Below are 19,481 nucleotides of genomic sequence, written 5' to 3'. Positions count from 1 at the left end.
AGGGGGTGTCATTGCAGTGGAGCGGCTCAGGAGAGTCACAGGATGGAGGGTCACAGGACGGAAGGTCACAGGACGGAAGGTCACAGGACGGAAGGTCACAGGACGGAGGGTTGTCGATGCAGTGGGCACCATTGATCTGACAGTGAGGCTGCAGGTTCCATTGAATTGCCCGCGGGTGACGTGATGGACTTCAAGAAAATGGCCATAGAGGCGGCGCATGTGCAGATTGACGCAATGGACTTCAAGAAAATGCCCGCGGAGTCCTATCTGTGCACGTACTGCTTCTGCGGCAATTTTCTTGAAGTCAATCTCGTCAACCGCGGGAGATTCAATGGAGCCCGCAGTCCGCCGCCAGATCAATAGCGCCTGCCGTTGTGAAACCCCTGAGCCCGAAGTATCAGCAACTCTCTGTCCATCGACCCTCCTGAACCCCGACACCCCCTCTTCCGAGCCCGCAGCATTGCTGACCCTGCCTGCTGTGACCTTCCTGAGACTTGCCCCCCTGGTGAGATATTATGAGACTCACTAGGACACTAGGATTATAAGACGGACCCTCATTTTAAGATTAAAAATTATTTTTTCCTATTTTCCTCCTCTAAATTTGGGGTGCGTCTTATAATCCAGTGCGTCTTATAAAACGAAAAATACGGTGTGTATAAATAAGGTATATGTAAGAATAAAGTGATGTTTATAGGCGAAGAAAGTTTTATGATTAAAACGCATCATAAGCAATAATAACCCACTTATGTAGTACAAAGTCTAAATTACAAGGCCCAACGTGCTGTACCATTGCACCATACCAGTTCAATTTCAACATCAACAGATAAAGCATTTTCAGGCTATTGAGGCTGATTTTCTGCCCTTTTACCTTTACTCCAGTTGCCATATCAGCTGTACAAAGGACTTCTCCCATTATCAGACTTTTGTTGACAAAGTTCTTCTTTTTATCTATCTAAGAAAAGTAAGCAAAGCTAATTAAAAATGAGACCTATTTACTGTTATGGCTATAAAGAATAAAAGATTTTTTCTTTTTTTTTTTTAATTACACCAGATTTACAATGCTGGTGAAATGGTATGAAACCGCGCCAGGTTGAGTCATATATGAACTGACAGATTCTCCCACTCATATGGCCCCCCCATACATCTATAATAGAGAGCTCAGTGTATGTATGTATGTATGTATGTATGTATGTATGTATGTATGTATGTATGTATGTATGTATGAATGAATGAATGAATGAATGAATGAATGTGTGTGTGTGTGTGTCCGCTAAAGGAATCCGCACCGCCGTATTTACAATCATGACATTTTGCACAGACGCCCCATGTGACCCAGGGAACGTCAGACTGTTTTGATGGGAAAACTTAACCCCGCGCTTTACAGTTACTCTAAAAAATCCTGCCTCCATTAATCTGAATGGAGCTGGGAGATACGGAAAAGAGACAGCCGGGGAAAGAGACAGCTGGGGAAAGAGACAGCTGGGGAAAGAGACAGACACATAGAGAGAGACAGACAGACACAGGCAGACACAGAGAAAGAGAGAGACACAGAGATAGAGACAGAGATAGAGATAGAGAGAGACACAGAGACTGATACAGAGACAGACAGAAAAACTGATAGGGACAGACACACAGAGACAGACAGAAACTTGAAGAGAGATAGTTACTATCCAGGGCAACGCCCGGGTACTACAGCTAGTAGTAGATATAAAGCACGCCTAATTGATATCTCTATGTCTGTAATGAGCCCACTGATAAAAATCACAGTAATTAATCTGTATGGTAAATGCAGTAAAAAATGGCTCTCATAAAATGTAATCTAAAGTATTAAGAATATCAACTGTAAACTAATTTTATACCTAAAAACCTCTCACACAGAGATTTTTACAATGTTCGACGACTGTCATGGCGTTGTCGGGATGTGTTCGGCTACTGATTCTGACACTCCGCCCGTTAACTTCTCTGATGTCTGATCAACGCAGGGAGACTTGGGCATTGACCTGCAGGGTAGTAGTTCATAGGCAGGCTGGCAAGAGTTAAGGCCCTGTCACACACAGATAAATCTGCGGCAGATCTGTGGTTGCAGTGAAATTGTGGACAATCAGTGCCAGGTTTGCGGCTGTGAACAAATGGAACAATATGTCCATGTTTTCACTGCAACCACAGATCTGCCAAAGATTTATCTGTGTGTCAGGGCCTTTAATCTCTGCTGGTCTCCTTGTTAGTCTCCATTGATCATATGTTGTGGGGGAGCCAATTACTTCTATTCCTCTCCCATACATGCTGGCTAGATCCTTCCTTCTATGCCAGCTATAGTTTATCTTAGCTGATCTTGTGAAGTGTTGTGATTCAGACCATCTGGTGATTGTGGTACGTGTTGCTGAGTGCGGTTGTAGAGTTAACCCTTGTTGAATTGTGTTGCTACCTTCCTGCTCTTGCTTTTCTCTTGAGTCTCTCATTGTATATTCCTGTGTGTGTGCAGTGTGTCAGAGTTTTGGTCTTCCCTTGTCTGTCTTTACTGTGTTTCCATCTCACTTCTGCCCCTTACTTCCCTGGTGGAAGGGGAGAATCAGATTAGCTCTGGTGAGGAGGATTACCAGGCAAAGGCATCTCCACCATCAGGCGTAACCCTGAGAGTAGGTATAGCCTAGAAACCACTAGCGTGAGGGACAGCATAGGAGCCCCTGTCCCTTGCTATCCCACAGTCATATTGTGACAAAACCCCTCTTGACTCTTACCATTTCATTAAACGCACGCTGAACCTGTGGTAAGTTCATGGCAAACTTCACTCTGTCCATGGTCAGATCTCTAATCTCATCCAGACTGAGGTCATATCTGTGAAGCCCACACAATAGACAGTTTCTCAGTACATTTTATGGCATTTGTATGCTTATTTTATGCAGAATTACAGAATTTGAAATCAGGATATTTTTAGTAGCCAATACAATTGTCCATTAAAGACAAGAAAACAACTGTGCTTCATCTGCTTCCACTTACTTGGCATTTCGTCAAAACCAAAAATAAGTGAACTTTTACCCTTTATATTAGATGCTCCAAAAATACATTTTAAAAATAATGGACTCCAGATGATTATGTGCAAAAGAGTAACAAAAATAAGTTACGCTTCAACATAACAGTACGTGACTCTATAAATCGACTCCTGCTAAGGCCAGCATGATTCATTTGTACATTAAGGGAATTTGTCACCAGGTTTTTGCTAACCCATCATAAGACAGTATAGTGTAGGGGCAGAGAGGCTGATTACAGTGATGTGTCACTTACTGGGTTGATTGCTGCAGTTTTGATTAAATCTGCTTTATTTGTTGCAGATCTAACAGTTCTCTGAATGCTGAGCTCTGTATAACACTGACTATACCCGGAATGACCGCTTTATGCATACACTGTGCATAGGCAGAAAGCTGCCAATCAGTGCTGGAGTCGAGGTTATACTGAGCACATGAATAATGATAATAATAGTGATAATCTCATGCTGATAAAACTGTGATTTAATTAAAAATATAGCAAGCAGCCCGCTAAGTGACACCTCACTGTAATCAGGGTATCATTATGCAGTTCTTAGATTAGGTGACAAAAATCTTCTGACAGATTTCCCTTTAAAATGATTTATCAGGATAAAAGGTTTCCCTTTAGTCTTTTGTGACCTCGGCCCTTTTAAATCTACTAAATTATCTCTAAAGCTCCTGATGTGACCCCCAGACTGCACTGTAGATCATATGCTATACATCTGTCATTTATGCTGGCTTTATCCATCTCCCAATCTATATGCCACCATGATGACGCATATACAGTGTATCCACCCATATCCTGTCCACCACCATTAACCTGAGAATGGCGGCAGCTATATACATAGAAGTGGTGTCTAGGTATTGTAAAGTAGTCATGCGTTATGCAATGAAACCACCTATAGCGCCACCTGGTGGAAAACAACAGAATTAGCATTTTTATCTCGAAAACAGAACAAAATAGAGAAAAAAAAGTGAATTACAAAGTTGTAGGGCATCATCAATTCAACACGAATCGACACCTTGCATACAGAAATACAATGATTAGAATGTGTAAAATTCACAAGGCTGCGGACGTGAAGCGATACCTCATGGAGACCTTCCTACATGACATTGGGTATGGTGGCTGCATGGAGTGGCCTCCACGCTCACCTGACCTGACCCCATTGGACTTCTTTCTGTGAGGTTACATCAAACAGCAGTTGTATGCGACCCCTCCACCAACATTGCAGGACCTACAACGATGTATCACAGATGCTTGTGCAAACGTGTCACCTACCATATTGCACAACGTGCAGCAAGATACAGTATGCTGTCCAGAGTCCAGATGTGCATTGCAGCTGACTGTGGCCACTTTGAGCATCAAAGTTAAATGAGCGCCATATACATGACCAGCATTCAATGTTTTGGGCAGGGGGGGTTCATGGGTTTCATATCATAGCATTTCTGTATGCAAGGTGTTTATTCGTATTGAATTGTTGATGCCCTTCAATTTTTAAATTCACTTTTTTTCCTCTATCTCGTTCCGTTTTCGAGATAAAAATGCTAACTCTGTTGTTTTCCACCAGGTGGCGCTATAGGTGGTTTCATTGCGTAGCGCATGGCTACTTTACTATACCTAGACACCACTTCTATGCCTATAGCTGCCGCCGTTTTCAACTTAATGGCGGTGAACAGAATATGGGTGGACACACTGTATAAGCAGACCTCTAGCGCACTGTACGAATGTACAACAAATATTGTGCGTGTGCAGTGAATACCCAGGGTGACTAAGCACGAGTTAGGAAGTAACACAACACAAAAGGATGGTGAGTGACCTACTGTATCAGTAAATCACCTTAAGGATGTACCAAGAAGGCAAGGCAGGTGCACACAGTGCTAAATACACAGCCATGGAGAGCAGACACAGAAACTGGGGAGAAATGCAGCTGTGCAGGGAGTGTATAAATTGATGATAGAAACAACAAATTTGTGGGTTAAACCATTTTCAAAATGTAATAAAATATATATATTTGTAACAGAAAAATTGATTTAAGGAAAAAGTCATATGATTCCCTTTAAATAAAGTGATAGCTGTGGGTGAATAAGCTCTCTCTAGACTGGGGCACTACTTTTAACATGTTGGGTTCCTAAAGCATGGAGAATGGTGCAGCCTTCTCTATACCTGGTGTGTGCAGGCTGTGCTATACAGCCGGTGGCTGCCTGTCAAGGATGACACTTAACCCCTTAAAATGTTATAGCATTTAAGTTGTTTAGTCAGTGGGGTTAAGCCCTCTGATACAACCAAAGCCCCAAGCATGATCACAAGGAAAGGCTTCATAGGAGGTCAGAAAATGTATAATAGATTGCAATACAAGAGTTTTGCAGTATATTGCATAAGTGATCAATCGATTGTAGTATATTGTATAAGTGGTATATTGATTGCAGTATATTGTACACTGGAGATCAAAATTAGAGAACAACACACAATTTCTTAAATGTTAAGGTCATTGTGCAGTCCTATTTGATTATATCCTAACATGAGTAAACTAGCCGTATTTTAAGCTTATTTCATAGATTTAATTTATTGTAAAGCACATATAAAAATGTAAATACGGTAAGATAAATGTAAAAGAACACTGATCAAACTTAGAGAACACTTTCAGATACCTGCAAGTTATTGGAGTTAATCTGGCACCTGGTGCCAATTTCCTTATTTATCTGACAAACCCTATGTAATTGGCAGCCTAACTTTCCAGATTACACTGACTTTGCAAAAATGGGGTGCCGTTCCAAAGTGACTGAAACTCTCCAGCAGCAGGTTCTCGAGATGAAGGCCAAAGGGGTGACCGCATTAGCCATAGAAAGAGAAGTTGATTGTTCCAAGTCTGTGATTTCAAGAATAATGTATCTTTACAACATCACAAGCTCTTTCAAGTCCCCCAAGAAGGCTGGTTGCCTTCAAAAGAAAAATGCAAGAGAGAACAGAATCATGCGGAGACTCACCATGGGTAATTGTTTCAACACTGCAGCTGGAATTGATCACCAGGTCAGCACAGAACAGGGTAAGGATCTGTCTCGTCATACAGTGTCACAACGTTTAGGAGCATTTGGACTGAAAGCCCGCTCTGCAATGACCAAACCTCTCATTAGCAGAAAGAATCAAAAGGCTAGACTCACCTTTGGTGAGGAGCATGTCGTGTGGACAGAGAAGTGGTCCACAGTTTATTTTAGTGATAAAAGAAAGTTTAATTTATTTGGGTCTGATGGGAAACATTATGTTCATCGACAAACTGGGGAAAGACTGAACCCAAAGTGTGTTAAGAAGTCAGTAAAAGGTGGTGAAGGAAGTGTCATGGTTTGGAGAATGTTTTCTGCAGCTGGAGTTGGACCTCTCATACAGCTACATGGCAGAGTGAGTGCAAATGTGTATCAGAACCTTCTTCAACAACACGTGGTTCCCTAGATGCATTCATCACTCAATCAGCCAGCAATTTTCATGCAGGACAATGCTCCCCGACACACAGCAAAGTGGGTAAAGCAGTTACTTGAAACAGAAAACATTGAAACAATGAAATGGCCAGCCCAGAGTCCTGATCTAAACCCAATAGAAAGCCTAAGGAAAACACTGGGTGACAAAGTTATGGTTGCGGGGCAGACATTCTATTTGGGTGCTGCCCTTGTCAGGGCGGAAGTTCATTCACGGGGCATGACAGGGTTTGTAGTATACCTGTCCACCTGATCCTTCCGGCCTGTGACCTCTCACCTTGGGACCGATGTGCAGTCCAGCCCATGGATGAAGCTTGGGTGAGATCAAGCCTATGCGCTGCCATGTGGCATTTTGTTGTTGTTTGCACACTTTATGCACAAGCACCTTATTATTATTATTATTATTATTACTGATTTTATCTATTTACTAGTAAAAGTTAAGTTTTAGTCCCTGCTGCATTTCTGTTACTTTTTGGACTATTGGGCATTACATTTTCTGCTTAACAGACCTGCTGTTATACTAACTGAAAAGATGGTAATAATTGCGAGCTTTCGAGACTACTCAGGTCTCTTCATCAGGCATGGTAAGGAGCCTGATGAAGAGACCTGAGTAGTCTCGAAAGCTCGCAATTATTACCATCTTTTCAGTTAGCCATTAAAAGGTATCAACCACTGAGGACTCTCAGTTCTTTTAAACAATTTGTTTATCTCTACTGGCTAACATGGTACAAAGATATATTTTACTTGTATAAAAACATAGATTAAATTACTAAACTTCACCACTAGATGGTGACATACAACAATATATAATTTACTAGTGACGAGTGAGCATTCTCGGCACTGCTCGTTACTCAGTTGAGTATCGCAGGTGCTCTAATGTGTCATCCCGGAAACGACCACATCGCACAGGCTCGCTTCACTTAATGGTGTGTGCAGGCGCCCCAGGGAGAGCCAGTCGCAGTCTCTAAATGGCCATCACTGGGGGTAAAGCAACGTTTTTAGATGTGGCGGGCTTTGCACGTTGCGACATCGCAAGCCGATGCTGCGATGTCGCACGCGATAGTCCCCGCCCCCGTCGCAGGTACAATATCTTGTGATAGCTGGCGTAGCGAAAATTTTCGCTACGCCAGCTTCACATGCACTCACCTGCCCTGCGACTGTCGCTCAGGCCAGCGACCCGCCCCCTTCCTAAGGGGGCGGGTCGTGCGGCGTCATAGCGACGTCACACGGCAGGCGGCCAATAGCGGCGGAGGGGCGGAGATGAGCAGGATGTAAACATCCCGCCCACCTCCTTCCTTCCGCATAGCCGGCGGCGGCAGGTAAGCTGATGTTTCTCGCTCCTGCGGCGTTACACACAGCGATGTGTGCTGCAACAGGAGCGAGGAACTACATCGTACCTGTCGCTGCAGCATAATTATGAAAAAGTCAGAGCCTGCAACGATGATACGATAACGACGCTTTTGCGCTTGTTAATCGTATCATCTAGCATTTACACACTACGATCTCGAAAGTGACGCCGGATGTGCGTCACTTTCGATTTGACCCCACCGACATCGCACGTGCGATGTCGCAACGTACAAAGCCGCCCGTAGTGTGTCAAAAGAAAAAAAAACAAAAAACAACCCGTCAGAGCATCTGACCTGCTCCACTTGAGGACTGAGCACCTGAGCATTTTTAGTGCTCGCCTAATTCTAATTATTACTAGTGATAGTGCTTGGGTGCTCTGTACTCCTAACTAGAGATGAGCGAACCGGTCCCGGTTCGGCTCGAGTTCGGTTCGCCGAACAGAGGTCTCGTTCGAGTTCGGTTCGTCGAACCGAAGTCGGACCGCATAGGAAACAATGGCAGGCAATCACAAACACACAAAAACACCTAGAAAACACCCTCAAAGGTGTCCAAAAGGTGACAAACAACTCACAACACAACACAAACACATGGGAAAGTGACAAGGACATATACTCATGCGAAAACAAAAGAGCTGGACAAGGAAAAAGAGGAGGAGACACAGATATAGGCATGGCACGCCCTTCTAAAATCATGTAAAACACCACAAGGTGACTCAAAGCGGAGTTCTCCCTTTTTTCCAAAAATTGGGCCACACACACACACACCCACCCCTTCAGTGGCAGCACTTGTGCCCCAGTTGTACACTTCACAGCTAGATTTGCATCAAGCACATTCAAAAATACGCCATCCTTTTCCGTCCTCTGGATTGCATTGGGGTAGGTAGCAAAGTCTTTCCTGATCCCAGCTCTGTTCATCTTGGATCATTTTTAAAAACACAGCAAGCAAGGGTTACTCCAAGCGGAGTCTCCCTTTTTTTCCAAAAATTGTGCCCCACACACACACCCACCCATTCAGTGGCAGCACTTGTGCCCTAGTTGCAAACAGGATGTTTTGATTTGCATCAAGCACATTCCAAATCCACAAGCATTTACTCTCCCCAGGATGACACAGGGGTAGTAAATTCCTTGTGGATCCATGACTTGTTCATTTTGATGAACGTCAGTCTGTCCACATTGTCACTGGACAGACGCGTGCGCTTATCTGTCAGCACACACCCAGCAGCACTGAAGACACGCTCAGAGACAACGCTGGCAGCTGGACACGACAAAATCTCCAAGGCGTAAGTGGAGAGCTCTGGCCATTTTTCAAGATTTGAAGCCCAAAATGAGCAAGGCTCCATTTGCAAAGTCATGGCATCGATGTTCATTTGGTGATACTCCTGTATCATCCTCTCCAGCCGTTGACTATGTGTCAGACTTGTTGTCTCTGGTGGCCTTGCAAAGGACGGTCTAAAAAAATTATGAAAAGATTCCAAAAAATTGCTGTTACCAGCACCAGATACGGTGCTACTGGTACGGATAGACTGTTGAAGATGACGAGACCGTCCCATGTTTGTCAAGTTACAACTGGGAGATTCACTTCCTGCACCTGCACGGTTGTTTGGTAGAAAAGCCGAGCTAAGATCGAGTAACAGCTTCTGCTGATACTCCTGCATACGTGCGTCCCTTTCTATGGCTGGAATTATGTCACAAAATTTGGACTTGTACCGGGGATCTAATAGTGTGGCAAGCCAGTAGTCATCATCACTTCTAATTTTGACAATACGAGGGTCATGTTGGATGTAGTGCAGCAAGAAGGCGCTCATGTGTCTTGCGCAGCCATGCGGACCAAGTCCACGCTGTGTTTGTGGTATAGAGGTGCTAACCGTTCTTTCTTCCTCTGACATCTCCCCCCCAACCTCTTTCAACTGAAATTTGACCAAGGTCTCCCTCATCCGCTGAGTCTTCCATGTCCATGGACAGTTCGTCCTCCATTCATGTTCTCCTGCACCTTCCTCAACATTTCGCCTGCTACCATGCGCCCATGTTGATCCCTGTCCCCCATGGTCCCATGCCTGCTGCGTTGGTGATGATGAACGTCTGGACCTTGGTGATGTTGTGTCTTGCGCATATGAATCCTCCTGTAGTTCCTCCCCTTCCTGTTGTCCCACCCCCTGACTCCGAATAGTGTTTAGCGTGTGCTCCAGCATGTAAATGACTGGAATTGTCATGCTGATAATGGCATTGTCAGCGCTAAACATATTCGTCGCCATGTCGAAACTGTGCAGAAGGGTGCATAGGTCCTTGATCTGAGACCACTCCATCAGGGTGATCTGCCCCACCTCTGCATCTCGTTGGCCCAGGCTATACGTCATGATGTATTGCACCAGGGCTCGGCGGTGCTGCCACAGTCGCTGTAACATGTGGAGAGTCGAATTCCAGCGTGTCGCCACATTGCATTTCAGGCGATGAACCGGCAGGCCGAAAGACTTCTGGAGCGATGCAAGTCGCTCAGCTGCGGCGGTTGAACGGCGGAAGTGAGCAGACAGTTTTCGTGCCCTGGTCAGAAGGCCATCTAGGCCGGGATAGTGTGTTAAGAATTGCTGGACAACAAGGTTCAACACGTGAGCCATACAAGGCACGTGTGTCACCTTGCCCAGGCGAAGGGCTGCACCCAGGTTTGCAGCATTGTCGCACACGGCCTTACCAGGCTGCAGGTTGAGTGGAGACAACCATTTATTAAACTCGGATCGCAGAGCTGACCACAACTCCTCAGCTGTGTGACTCCTATTCCCAAGACATGTCAAGCTAAAGACCGCCTGATGCCATTGCGCTCTGCTGCCAGCATAGTAATGAGGGGTGCGTGCTTCCTTCTGCGCAGTGAGAACGCTGGTGGCCTGACCAGGCAGGCTTGGGGCGGAGGTGGAGGACACAGATGAGGTGGAGGAGGCAGAAGCAGTGGCGGAACATGGACAGACAGAGGATTGACACACAAGTTGTGGGGACGGCAAGACTTGTGCAGCAGACCCTTCACCATCTATCACCAAAGTTACCCAGTGCCCAGTCAGCGACATGTAACGTCCCTGTCCATGCTTACTGGTCCAAGTATCGGTGGTGAAATGCACCCGTTCACACACAGAGTTTCTCAAGGAAGCGGTGATGTTGTGTGCGACATGCTGGTGTAGTGCGGGCACACCTTTCTTAGAGAAGTAGTGGCGACTGGGCATCTGGCACTGGGGCACAGCGACAGACATAAGGTCTCTAAAATCCTGTGTGTCCACCAGGCGGAAAGGCAGCATTTCGGTAGCCAAGAGCTTACAGAGGGATAAAGTCAACCTCTTAGCTTTGTCATGGGTCGCAGGAAATGGCCTTTTATTTGTCCACATGTGAGGGACAGAGATCTGGCTGCTGTGTGTAGACGGTGTTGAGTAGGGTGTCCCTGGAAAAATGCAGGTTTGTGAGGAAAGTGCAGGCGTAGACATGATGTTGCCTTCATCCAACGTTGGTGCTATCGATGTCTGAGAGAGCTGTACACACGCACTTGTTTCCCCTTCCAAACCAACTGACGACCTACCAAGAAAACTGCCTGTTGCGGTTACAGTGGTGGAAGTTGTGCGTGGAAAACCAGGTGTGACAGCTGTCCCCACAGTCCTAGAAGATGAAGAGCGCGCGGATGCACTGGAAGGGGCAGGCGGTGGATGGTTCGCTCCGCTAGGCCGCATTGCAGCACGGTGAGCTTCCCACTGGGACATATGATATTTATTTATGTGACGATTCATGGAAGAAGTTGTCAAACTGCTGAGGTTTTGCCCTCTAACAGAATCACGACAAATTTTACAGATCACATAATTTGGGCGATCTTTTGCTATGTCAAAAAAGGACCAGGCTAGGCAAGGCTTAGAGGGCATGCGACCTGTTGAGCCCCCCCGACTAGTGCTCAGAGGCAGAGTGGTGGCTGAGGATGCAGTTGTAGACGTGCTACCAGTGCTCCGACTCTATCCAGGAAGGCGCAAGGTAACTTCGTCGTCGGTTGCATCTTCTTCCACCGCCTCCGTTGACCTCCTCGAGTGCCTGACTGGGTTGACAGTAGGTGGGATCTAGAACTTCCTCATCAATTGTTGTGTTTGCACTCCCCTCACCCTCAGACCGAGCCTCTTCTTGCCCTGACCGAATATTTAAGTTGTCATCCCAATCTGGTATCTGCGTCTCATCGTCATCAGTATGTTCCTCATTGTCTATAACAACAGGTGTTACAGTTGGTGAAAAAGGGTCAACATTATGCTCAGAAACTTGGTCCTCACGGCCTGAATCAGAGTCACAAAGGTTCTGGGCATCACTGCAGACCATTTCCTGGTCTGTACTCACTGTAGCTTGGGAGCAGACCTCTGATTCCCAGGCTATAGTATGACTGAACAGCTCTGCAGACTCAGCCATCTCAGTTCCACCATACTGTGCAGGGCGGATGGAGACTTCAGAGCTGGGAGAAAGCAAGTTTGATTGGGATGACAACTCAGAGGACTGGTGTTTTTTGGATGCGGTAGTTGAGGTGGCTGAGAGGGCACTTGTTGGACCACTTGAGATCCATTCAAGCATTTTCCTTTTTTGGCCATCATCTACCTTTGTTCCAGTTGTTCGTGTCCGTAAAAAAGGGAGCACATCGGATTGTCCACGGTAAGTAGTAGACATCTTACTTTTGCTGGTAGATGGTCTATCTTCAGCAGATGTTAATGGAGCTTTGCCACCTTCCCCACGGACAAACCCTTTTTTTCCTTTTCCAACACACCTCTTCCCCTTTCCACCAGCATCTGTCATTTTGCCACTCATGTTGATTGCGACAAGATTGTGCACTTAAAATGTGGTAGTAAAAATTGAGAGGTGGTGTAGATTGCAGCGGTGGTCTAGCTTTATTAACAGCAGAATAAACAACAATAATTATCCCTGACAATGCAACTACGGCCCTTAAACTGGCAGCATAAATTGCTAGTATAATAGCTTAGTAACAATGAGCTTGAGTGTGCAATGCAGGCAGACGTGCTGCAAATATCTTTGCACTAGTGGGACAATACAGAAGTCCAACAGCCACGTTTAGGATGCCACTAAGTTCACTCAGTGTGTGCTAGTATAATGGCTTAACACACCAAAGACCACAATAACCATATAAGGCCTCTATTGCATGAAATCAATATAAACACCAAGGAAGAATATGCAAGCCATATTGTATAATGCAAAAACACTTCATCTTTATTAACAATTAATATTTAAAACACATAACAATAATGGATCAGCCCAGAAGGGACGAATGGCATAATGGGGAACACCGGGCACTTGTTGTTCTATCATAAATGGATAACCATATATGGGTAGTATGAAATGTTACTCTGTATCAGAAATCCTTCAAACCCGCAAACCTTTTCCCAATAGTAAACATTAAGTAATGTATAAATTATAACAAGGATACAGTTTGCAGTATCTATATATTACTCCATGTAACATGCAACATAGCATTACCAAAAGTCCAAAAGCGTAAGACTACCACGGCCTCCCACAGACACACTGACAACAAAAAGTGCCCGGTGTTCCCCATTATTCCATCCGTCCCTCCTGGGCTGGTCCATTATTGTTATGTGTTTTAAATATTTAATTGTTAATAAAGATGAAGTGTTTTTGCATTATACAATATGGCTTGCATATTCTTCCTTAGTATAATGGCTTAGTAACAATGAGTTTGAGTGTGCAATGCAGGCAGACGTGCTGCAAATATCTTTGCACTAGTGGGACAATACAGAAGTCCAACGTTTAGGATGCCACTAAGTTCACTCAGTGTTTGCTAGTATAATGGCTTAGTAACAATGAGTTTGAGTGTGCAAAGGGCAGGAGGGTACAGTGGCAGGGTTGTGGGTCTGGGTAGAGGAATGGAAGCCTGCCTTTCTATCCCTCCTAATGGGGAAATGCAGCGAGGAAATCCCTGACCTTAGCTACACAGACGCTGTCATCTTGTGTAGCTGTTAAACTCTGTTTTCACGGACCTGTCACCTATGGCTCTGACCCTGCCGGTATTAGCCCTTACAAGGACTAATAGAAACTTCTATCCCTATTCTGTATAGCGCTGGGTATAGAGCGTACACAGCAGTATCGGAGACAGGAGCTACGCCAGCGGTGACTGACACCAAGACGCAGAAGGCAGATAATGGCGTGCTGGAGGAAAATGTCCGTTTTTATAATGCATGGACATGTGACATGGACATCCTATCACACATGCTGTTGCTTCTCTGGCTAAAAGTCCACTTAGCTGTGTGTGTCTGGGATTGGCTGACATGCTAGCCCGCCCCACTACACGCGCGCGCTTAGGGAAGGAAGACAAGGAAAAAAAAATAAAAAAAATGGCCATTATCTAAACAGCTGTGATCTGAATGCGCTGTTCCCGCACACTATACACTGAAATTTCATAATAGTGTGAGTCACAGAGTGACTTACACTATTACAGCGGAAAGCCAGCTAGTAATTAGCTGGTCTTTTTGCTGCTAGAACCGTTCTTGAACGTATCTAGAACTATCGAGCTTTAGCAAAAAGCTCGAGTTCTAGTTCGATCTAGAACAGCCCCCAAAATCACTCGAGCCGCGAACTGGAGAGCCGCGAACCGCACTCAACTCTACTCGTAACGAGCTTTCAGACACTTGGATGAGCTTGACTTTTGTACCAAGTATAATCTTATTTTTTTTATGTGAAGAATGGCACAATATAGCACATTACTACAAGAGAGGGCACATTGCTACAAGAGGACCAGGATAGGATGAGGACATTACTACAAGAAGGGAACCAGAATAGGGACACCACTACAAGATAGGGACCAGTATGGGGGACATTACTACCAAGATGGGGAGACAGGATGGTTCACACTACTACAAGGCATTGGCCAAAATTATCATATGATAAAATGTAAAAAAAAAAAATAAAAAAAATAATAAAAGCATGAAAACATTTTTTTTTACCACTAAAAATGCTGTTTTATATATAAGCTAAAATAAACATAGAGCATGTTTGTTATTCCCACATCCATAACGACCAAGGCTATGAAACTGTACACTAACGCATATGATGAATGCCATTTTAAAAAAATTATAATAAACAAGAGAAAAATGTTCTAAAAAGTGATCAAAAGGTGTATAGAAAAAAAAATATGGTATAACTAAAAATGTTACTTTGTCCAGCAAAAAAATGCCTCCCAAATTCAATTTTTTTTATGTGCGACCCATATACCCAGCCGGAGTTCAAGACCCTTGTCATAAGGCATTATACTGTGTGTGGTGGAGTGTGGATGCCTCATATATACCGTACATATAAATGATTGAGCGAGATTAAGCTACCAGCTTAATTTAAAATAAATATTGTGGCAGAGTGCTATGCTTGTCGAAGTATGTGTATCTATTTTATCTTACAAAGTTGGGGGGTTTGGCTCAATTCTTAAAAAAAAAAAACCAAAAAAACAAGAACTTGTTGATCGTTGTTGGGGCCCCAACCACTGGTAATCTCAGCGATCCCAAGATTGAGTTTCTGCAATCCTGAGAATGGGGCTTTGCAGTCTCTGGCCCGCAACACACATCCGTTGAAAACGTGCGTGTTTGGTCCTTTTCCGTACATACCGGAGATACGACCAAACGTGCACATATGGGTTTTTTTATGTTTAAAGGCACACGTGCGTGTTATTTGATCTTCCGTGTGTTCGTGTGCGTCCCACGTTTTTTGCTCCGTTTGGCACGGAAGCATGTTCGTTTTTGGGAAGGACCACACACACACGAACATAATGTTAGCCTATGGGAGTCCAAATAAAACGTTCCTTGCACGGATGTGTGGTTATGTTGTCCGTGAGAAATGTCCGTGTGTGATGCAAACTGTCGTTACTACATGTCGGAAGACAGAGTAGCGCGATGAGAATGAACTCGGGTGAACTTCACCCGACTTCATTGTCATGCCGCGGCTCTGTCTGTGTGCAGTGTACTGATTAGCGGTCACCTGTGAAGGATTCACCGGTGACCGCTAATCCCCCGAGTGACTGAAGTTTCCCCTCCTCTCTCATACTCACCGATCCCCGGCGCGGCGCTGCACGGCGTTCACACAGCTCCAGCGGCTTTTCCTCTTTTGAAAAAGCCGGCCACTCATTAAACAATCTCGTATTCCCTGCTTTCCCCACCCACCGGCGCCTATGATTGGTTGCAGTGAGACACGCCCCCACGCTGAGTGACAGGTGTCTCACTGCACCCAATCACAGCAGCCAGTGGGCGTGTCACTATGGAGTATAGAAATAAATAAATAATTTAAAAAAAAAACGGCGTGCGGTCCCCCCAATTTTAATACCAGCCAGATAAAGCCATACGGCTGAAGGCCGGTATTCTCAGGATGGGGAGCTCCACGTTATGGGGAGCCCCCCAGCCTAACAATATCAGTCAGCAGCCGCCCAGAATGGCCGCATACATTAGATGTGACTGTTCTGGGACAGTACCCGGCTCTTCCCGCTTTGCCCTGGTGCGTTGGCAAATCGGGGTAATAAGGAGTTAATGGCAGCCCATAGCTGACACTAAATCCTAGATTAATCATGTCAGGCGTCTCCCCGAGAAACCTTCCATGATTAATCTGTAAGTTACAGTAAATAAACACACACACACCTGAAAAATCCTTTATTAGAAATAAAAAACACAAACACATATCCTGGTTCACCAATTTAATCAGCCCGACAAAGCCCTCCATGTCCGGCGTAATCCAGGATGGTCCAGCGTCACTTCCAGCTCTACTGCATGAAGGTGACCGGAGCAGCAGAAGACACATCCGCTCCTGTCAGCTCCATGCAGCAACTGAAGACAGCCGCGTGATCAGCTGAGCTGTCACTGAGGTTACCCGCTGTCACTGGATCCAGCGGTGGCCGCGAGTATCCTCAGTGACAGCACAGCTGATCGCGCTACTCACCTCAGTTGCTGCGTGGAGCTGACAGGAGCGGATGTGTCTTCTGCTGCTCCGGTCACTTTCATGCAGCAGAGCTGGTAGCGACGCTGGACCATCCTGGATTACGCCGGACATGGAGGGCTTTTTTGGGCTGATTAAATTGGTGAACCAGGAAATGTGTTTGTGTTTTTTATTTCTAATAAAGGATTTTTCAGGTGTGTGTGTGTTTATTTACTGTAACTTACAGATTAATCATGGAAGGTATCTCGGGGAGACGCCTGACATGATTAATCTAGGATTTAGTGGCAGCTATGGGCTGCCATTAACGCCTTATTACCCCGACTTGCTAACGCACCACGGCAAATCGGGAAGAGCCGAGTACAGTTCCAGAACTGTCGCATCTAATGTATGCGGCAATTCTGGGCGGCTGCTGACTGATATTGTTAGGCTGGGGGGCTCCCCATAACATGGGGCTCCCCATCATGAGAATACCAGCCTTCAGCCGTATGGCTTTATCTGGCTGGTATTAAAATAGGGGAGGACCGCACGCCGTTTTTTTTTAATTATTTATTTATTTTACTGCACAGTATAGACACGCCCACCGGCTGCTGTGATTGGGTGCAGTGACACAGCTGTCACTCAACGTGTGGGCGTGTCTCACTGCAACCAATCATATTTGCCGGTGGGCGGGGAAAGCAGGGAATACGAGATTGATTAATGAGCGGCCGGCTTTTTCAAAATAGAGGAAAAGCTGCCGGAGTTTAGAGAACAGCCGTGCAGCGCCACTCGAGTTCATTCTCAGCGCGCGACTCTGTCTGCTGTCAGCCGACATGTATCAACGACATTTAATATCACACACGGACAACACACACACACACGTCAGTTCAGTTTCACACGCACACACGGCCATTCCACACGCACACGTGGTTACCATACGCCGGACACACAGCCACCACACGTGCGTTATTTCCGGACCAAAAAACGGATTACGGACATGAAAAACGGCCCGTATTATAAGTGCTTGGTTAGCAAGGACGTGTGTTTTAGGCCTCTAATGGAGTCCAGGTCCGCATACTCTGTCTCCACTCCACTCATTGTCAATGAAACCGACAGAAATTCCTGCTTTTTTTTTTGGGAGGGGGGGTGGTAGCCCTCTAAAGGGTTATCCCTAAAATTGCAATGTTCTCTTAAAATATATTGTAAACATATATGCGTATTTATTCAGTGGTGTTAAAAGAAAAATCAAATCTGCTCATTCTTTGAACATCTCGACCAACCCACATCTGCTGCGGAGGATGTCAATCCAGAATGTGTTTACCCTTTAGTTTCTATTGGATCCATCCTACTGTAGTTGTTCTACTCCTTGGTACAGGCAGAGCAACAAAGTGCAGGGCAGGACAGTTGAGCTCTGCTGTAAACTACCCAACAAAGCAATGATGTGAAAACACATAGGTAGCTATACTGTCTACATGCAGGAGATTTAGGCCTTACAGGACATAAAAGAATAAATAAGGTTAATCAATAAATGTTGCTGTAAACCGTGCTATTCTGTTAAGGTGAAAAAATACTTTTTTTTTTTTTCTTAAAATCACTTGTTAGAAGTAAATGAATGTTGAAAGACTTTTCATTTGTATAACTCCCACAAAAGGAATATATGTATTACAGCGGTCACATCTCCAATTTACTATTGTGGTTTATTTTATAGTTTAGTTTGGTCCTGAACAATAGAAGAGTAATACAATTACATTTTAAAAATCTCATCTACACATCTGCAAATTATTTTACTGTACAGACTGACATGCGGGTCAAATTTTAGAATCCACATCATGTCAATTATTTCAGGGGGTTTTCATTGTGGATTGACAGGGTAAAATCTGCAATAAAATACACATTCAGATTTTGCAGTAGAAACACTGGATAAGCTGCAAAAAATTTACGTTAAATTTTCTACTTTTTGCAAGAACCCTAATGCATTCCAACTTGATATATGGCAAAAATATGCCAAAATCCTGGTGTACAAGACATATGGCTATGTTAGGTGTATGCACCTGGAGCTTTCATAACAAAGTTGTAGTTCGCAAAAGTGAAGTCAGCACAGATTTACATGGATGTATTTATGTTACCGATTAACCAGTTTTCCAAGAAAGAAAAGCTAAAATTTACAATGATGTGCAAATGTTCTTCAGTTTCTTCTAAAGCACTTCAATAATGAAAATCTCATTTTTAGTCATCAACACTTGAATTTATAATCTGGATTTATACAGGAAGATCTCCCAATAATAATAATATCCCTCCCTGGAACTGGTTTATCTGGTATGTGCTAAGTGACAAGACACAGTGATAAGCCATGTAAGTCTGAAACTCCCACACCAGCCTTTATTACGGCAGTATGGCAAGATTGCTAACTCTCTCAACTTATTTTTTTGAGAATAAAAATGAATAAATAAACAAAATCAAACATAGACGGACACAAATTTTTAAGGTCAAAATCCATGCCCTGTTTAAATAAAATCCCATACTTCCATGTCATGTCCTCAACATAATGTAAAGAAAAAAATCCAGAATTAAAAAGGGAACCTGTTGGATTTCCAGAGTTCCACCAACAGCTATGTGTACCAATCTAAATTCCCTGCATACCAGTCCCTTTAGTACATTGCACATGCGACGCCCTGGCCAGCCAGGTAGTCACAGATAGGGATCGGTGTAATGCGGGGCCCTAACAAGGTGACAG

The 19,481-nt window shown here is 44.6% G+C and overlaps 1 protein-coding gene across 3 annotated transcripts in view; it reads right to left on the bottom strand.

The window, feature by feature from the left end:
* ACOXL (acyl-CoA oxidase like) overlaps positions 1-19,481 on the bottom strand; it is a 483,610-nt gene that overhangs the window by 433,644 nt on the left and 30,485 nt on the right. For all 3 annotated transcript variants that reach the window (XM_075338173.1, XM_075338174.1, XM_075338175.1), the window contains exons 2-3: positions 2,739-2,835; positions 869-952 (exon numbers count right to left, since the gene is read on the bottom strand). In XM_075338173.1, coding sequence (XP_075194288.1) covers positions 869-952; positions 2,739-2,835 — 181 coding nt within the window. The remainder of the gene's footprint in view (positions 1-868; positions 953-2,738; positions 2,836-19,481) is intronic.

Source organism: Anomaloglossus baeobatrachus, chromosome 3, assembly GCF_048569485.1.
Source record: "Anomaloglossus baeobatrachus isolate aAnoBae1 chromosome 3, aAnoBae1.hap1, whole genome shotgun sequence".
NCBI lineage: Eukaryota > Metazoa > Chordata > Amphibia > Anura > Aromobatidae > Anomaloglossus > Anomaloglossus baeobatrachus.
This window is presented reverse-complemented; position numbering and strand designations above follow the sequence as displayed.